This window comes from Condylura cristata, unplaced genomic scaffold, assembly GCF_000260355.1.
Source record: "Condylura cristata isolate star-nosed mole 26May11 unplaced genomic scaffold, ConCri1.0 scaffold00027, whole genome shotgun sequence".
NCBI lineage: Eukaryota > Metazoa > Chordata > Mammalia > Eulipotyphla > Talpidae > Condylura > Condylura cristata.
In genome coordinates this window covers 27,884,109-27,889,711 of record NW_004567128.1, presented here as the reverse complement: position 1 = coordinate 27,889,711, position 5,603 = coordinate 27,884,109, and the positions used below count along the sequence as shown (strand labels likewise).

The 5,603-nt window shown below is 36.7% G+C and overlaps 1 protein-coding gene across 1 annotated transcript in view; it reads right to left on the bottom strand.

Moving 5' to 3' along the window:
* Nucleotides 1-5,603, bottom strand: part of ZNF182 (zinc finger protein 182) — a 33,284-nt gene that overhangs the window by 11,550 nt on the left and 16,131 nt on the right. The window contains exons 4-5 of the mRNA XM_012730259.1: nucleotides 4,433-4,559; nucleotides 4,030-4,125 (exon numbers count right to left, since the gene is read on the bottom strand). Coding sequence (XP_012585713.1) covers nucleotides 4,030-4,125; nucleotides 4,433-4,559 — 223 coding nt within the window. The remainder of the gene's footprint in view (nucleotides 1-4,029; nucleotides 4,126-4,432; nucleotides 4,560-5,603) is intronic.

The following is a 5,603-nucleotide window of genomic DNA, read 5'->3' as shown; positions in this document are numbered from 1 at the left end:
TGATGGGAAACCCGCGGGGATTACAATCGAGATGGAAAAAAAAATGTGCAAAATGATGTAAAAATAAACTTTGTAATAAAAAAAAAAGATTTCTTAATAATAAATACCCTTTCATTGGAATTTCTTAACAATGATGTTGAAAAATCTTGATTCTCAATGGTACCAGTATGACTACCTCCATGGATTCAGGCCACAGTACATGTTCAGCAGTCCCAGAATACTAATAATATTACCATCACTTGTAATATCAATAAATTAAAAACTTTTTAGTCAAGAATTTGATTTGGAAATATCAATTTGAATACATTATATATTTTCTTTAAAAATTCTACATAATGCTTATTATGTCAAATGAAAAGGCCTAGAAATTCCTTAATAGCCACATCACAGTCTCAAGCTACCCATCACAGAAAAGAGCTAGTGCTCATTGGAGAAATGACTGATTCCACATCAGAGATGGGAAATAAATAAATGAACTTGGGCTATCTTATAATACCCAAAAGCAGGAAGCTACCAAATACTCAGGAGTTAATTTGAAGGGTCTTCCACCGGCCAGAGATGGAACAATTTGATTCATAATAAGGAAAAGGCAATAGTCTAAGATGCAAGTGTTTAAATTGTAAGTCCATAAGTGATACTCAAAAAAGGACTTACTTAGTAGTCACTTTTGCTACAAAGCCAATTCATTATTTAGAAAACTGGTAAATAAATGGAAAAACACATGTAACTATTATGTACACTATATACCTATTGTGTACAATATGCAATTCACCAAGGAGGGCAGTCCTTCTTTATGTAAGCATTTAAGCTAGTCAACAAAGAAGGAATGCTAGAGTTAGAACATCACCATTTTGTAAACTCTAATGAATTAATAGATCTAAGCAAAAATCACTGATGACTCAAAACACAGAAAAGAGATAGCCACACATAACATGCCTCCTGATGAAGTATGTTACACCAGCTAGAAGTAATCTTGCTATAAGAAAAAAAAAATGAATCCTGAATATTATCAAGATTTAAGATCTAACTGCTAATTTCCAACAGGGACAGAGGGATATATTAAATGCCACCATGAGTACTTAGCAGCAAAACTCAGAACATGGGAAACTATAGGACAAATAACCCAGCTACCTGAAAAAAATACAAGGGAAAAAAGATGGAAGGGAATCATCTGGAGACAGGAATCCAAATAGCTATGAACATGCCCAGGATTTCTATCATTCCCCACTAGAGAGATCACAGATCTCTTCAGAAATTGCTTATTCCAGGTCTGAAATAGGGAAGGTACTGTTTGAACATATATTTGTGATAGAAAGTGTTTAATGACTGATGGGGACATGTCAAAAGAATCAGCCCAAAGGGATACCTGCTAGCAAAATCAAGCAATTTAAAAATCACAATGAATAATGATAGTAGACAGTGATGGATTATAACATACTAGAAAATAAAAATTATGAGTCCACACTGATAACATAATTAACCAAGATTGGGTAGCGATACATTCTTTACAGAAGGGTGCCAACTTATAGAAAGAATGACAGAAAATCCACTATTTTTTCAACCATCTTATGACTGGTTCAGGCAAGACTCATCAGTGAATGTCATAAAATTATTGGGTAAATTTTTGTTTTGTTTTATTTTTTAATATATTCATTATATTATCCTTCATTTTTGTACACTGCATGGTTTCCCTGTGAAATTCCCACCACCAATTCACTGTGCACCATCACCACTGTCCCTTGTGCTCTTCCCACTCCTGTCTTAGTCCTTCTCTCTCCCCCTCCTCTACAGAATGTCTCTGATTTATAGTTGCCTGATAATTTGATTTTTACTTTATTATAGTTACATTTTTCTGATTCCTTTTTTGTTTTCTCTACATTCCTCCTATTAATGAGACCATTTGATATTTTTCTTTTTCTTTCTGGCTTATTTTGCTGACTGTAATCCCTCCCAGAGCTGTGTGGTGGTTCCTCAAACTACTAACAATAGAGCTTCCATATGATCCAGCAATTCTATTCCTAAGAATCTACCCAAATAACACGAAAACATTATCTCATAAGGACACCTGCAACCCTGTGTTTACTGTAGCACAATTTACAACAGATAAGCTACAGAAGCAACCCAGATGCTGGATCAAGAAGACATAGTATATTTACAAATAGAATATTACTCAGTAATCAAAAAGGATAAACCCATGCACTACTGGGTGAATTTTTTGAGGAACAGGATTGCTACACGGTTTGGCAATTACACAAAAATGTGAAACATACAATTATCACATGCTCCAACAGTTCAACACCTATGTACTTGATGAAAAAATACATTGCCACAATAACTTCTAGACAATGTTCACAGCAGCATTCTATCTAATAGCCAAAAGGTGGAAATAACCTAAATATCCATTAATAGGTGATAGATAAGATGTGGTCCATGCATACAATGGATATCATTCTGCCATAAAAAGGAATGAAACACTGATAGTTACAATATGGACTCATCTCCGAAGATATTATGCCAAGAAAAAGAAACCAGATATAAAAGACAACATTTTGTATGGTTCCATAAAATTTAAATGTCCAGAATAGGTAAAAATATAGAGACAGAAAGTAGGTCAGTGGTTGCTGGAAGGAGGAGGGAATAGAGAGTGACTGATAAGGAATAGGGATTCTTTTTGGGGTGATGAAAATATTCTAGAATTAGAGTAAGGTGATGATTACCTAACTGTAAGCATACAAAACATCAGTGAATTTGTATAATTTAGAAAGAGTAATCTAGAAAATGTTATACCTCAAAGCTATTTTTCCAACAAAATTTTATTGATTCACCAATGGTTTACAATACCATATAATGTTAGGAGTAAAGCTTCATGCCTCAATGTTAAAGCTATTTTTAAAAAGAGCTAATCAATACCACATCTTTCATTGTGTGTATACACACACACACACACACACACACACACACACACACTGGAACATTACTCAGCAATCAAAAAAGATAAACTCATGCCATTTGCTGCAACATGGATGGAGCTGGAAAAGATCATGCTTAATGAAATAAGCCAGAAAGAAAAAGAAAAGTACCAGATGGTTTCACTCATAGCAGAAGCTTAAGGGATCAGGAATACACAACACACACACACACACACACAGTAATTGTAATAAGGTAAAAAACTACATCAACTAACAACTATAAACCAGAGACATTCTACTGGGGTAGAGAGGGGAGCAGGATCAAAATGGGGGTGGGAAGAGCACACAGGACTATGGTGATGGCATATGGGTGAAGTGGTGATGGGAAATCCATGGGGATTACAGCTGAGATGAAAAAATGTACAAAATACAGAATGATGTAAAATATATATAAAATTTAAAAAAAAAGTTAAAAAAGAGATAATCAAGATGTTTTAGGAGAGCAAATCTGACAGAAATATCTAAGCTGTTCTCTGTGATTGGTATGTCTGATCATAGACTCTGCATGTTTTCAACTTTTCTAGAGAAGGTAAACTTACGCTGCGGCTGTACCAAGAACACTTGTACTTTTACTGTGTGAAAAGTCTCTTTGCTGCCTGTCTGTACATGTCAGAATTTTTAGTCTTTGTATAACTGGTGGGTGATTTAAATTTGTATTTATCTATATTAATGAAGTTGAGCAATCTTTCCATAAAAACCAAACATCTAGCTGAAGGGAGTCAGGTAATCCAATCTGGAACCAGAGTACTGACACCTACGCTTGTGACTCATGTGGGCCCAGGCTTGAGGTGAGACAAGAGAAGTGAGCATGGTAACTATGGCAAGGCTTGGGGCAGGGACTGGCATTTCCAAGACACTTATGCACGGGGTGATGCACAAGAATCTGTGCACAAGTTCTGACGGGAAGTGTTAGTCTGATTTCTGAGGTGTTCATGTGCCTATCCTCCAACAACCGCAAAGAGCCAAAGCGTTCCCCAAGATATTCCTAAAGACCTTCAGAGGTCCTCACTCCTGACAAACTGGAGCTCATGTTCCCACAGTTTGTGTCAACCCCACTTACCTGGAAAGCTCCAAGTTGGGGTCCTTCCTTCTGCTGGGCATGGTTCTTCTACCTCCAAATTGAGGATGAGGTCTGGTTTGGTGACCTGCTGCACCACTAATGAGAAATGACAGTGAAATCTCCTTGGTCTTCAGAGCATTTGATAAAAGAGAAAGTTGGAGCTTGGGGCTACACATTCATCCTGTTTGATATAATGGTAAAGCCAAACCATTTCACCTGGGTTTTGAGTCACAAACACCTTGTAAGGAGAGGAAAGGGGGAAAAGGAATTTTGTTCCTTGCAACTCAAGGTGTTCAACTTTCAAGTAGTTCAAAACTCTTTCAAGTTTCAAAACTGACAAAGGAAAGGATCTCTACTAGACACAAAAAATAAACAACAAATTATTTGAGAAAGCCAAGCTTACCCACAGAGATCAGGTTGCTATAGGTCTCCAGCATCACACTTCTATACAGAGTCTTCTGTGAAGAGTTCAGGTACTGCCACTCTTCCTCAGTGAAATCCACAGCCACGTCCTCAAAAGTCAACAGTCCCTGCAATTGTACATTCCTTTATTCTAAAGTGCCAGCCACCAGGTGATGAATATGTAATACAGGGATGCTTCTGGTTGGGCTCCCTTTCATCATGATGTCTTAATACAGGGAAAACTTTTCCATTAAGTGACAGAGAATGTAAGGCAATGTGGTATTAACACAACAATAGGCATATAATTCAGTAAAATTAAAAAGAATACAAATATTGGGACTCTCCCTGGTGGTGCAATGGGTTAAAACTTCACATTATAAAGCTCTCTAAAGCCACTGCAGCACAAGTTTGATCCCCTGCCATGGAGCTGACCCACATGGTGTGGCAGATTTCTCTTGACCCATCCACTGCTATTCTCAGCAGTGTATTCATCAATCTGCCTGTTCTGCTCCCCACTCTGTCTTTGGTGAATCCTCTCACCCACCACACCTCTGGCCTGTACCTCAGTTCTATAACCATAAATAAATAAATCTTTTTAAAAAAAGAATCCAAATATTTATAGACAACTGACAAAGTTTATTTATGACAAAGATGTTACTGGGAAGTAGTAGGGAGAGAATGATCTTTTCAAACAAATGTAGATGGGTTACTGGCTATTTATATGGGGGAGGTGTGAAAATAGCATTTAACACCTAAACTCTTACTATGCACAAAATCAGTGACAGGTAAATTAAATTATCAATCTAATGTGAAGGGTAACCCAGTAAAGTGTCTAAAAAAATATATAGGAAAATGTTTTCATAGGCTTGGGATAGGGAAAGAATTCTACAATAAGACATGAAAAGCACAACTCATAAAGGAAAGATCTATAAAAGTTACAAGATCTAAAATACAACCATGAAAAGGCAAACTATAGAACGGGAAATGCAACATGCTTAAGTGATCAAGGGATATCATCTGGAATATATGTAACAATCCCTACAAATCACAAGAGATGTGGATAGGTATTTATTTATTTTTTTAAAGATTTATTTATTTATTCATACAGAACTGGGGTACAGGCCAGAGATGCGGGAGGGTGAGAGGATTCACCAGAGACAGAGCGGGGAGCA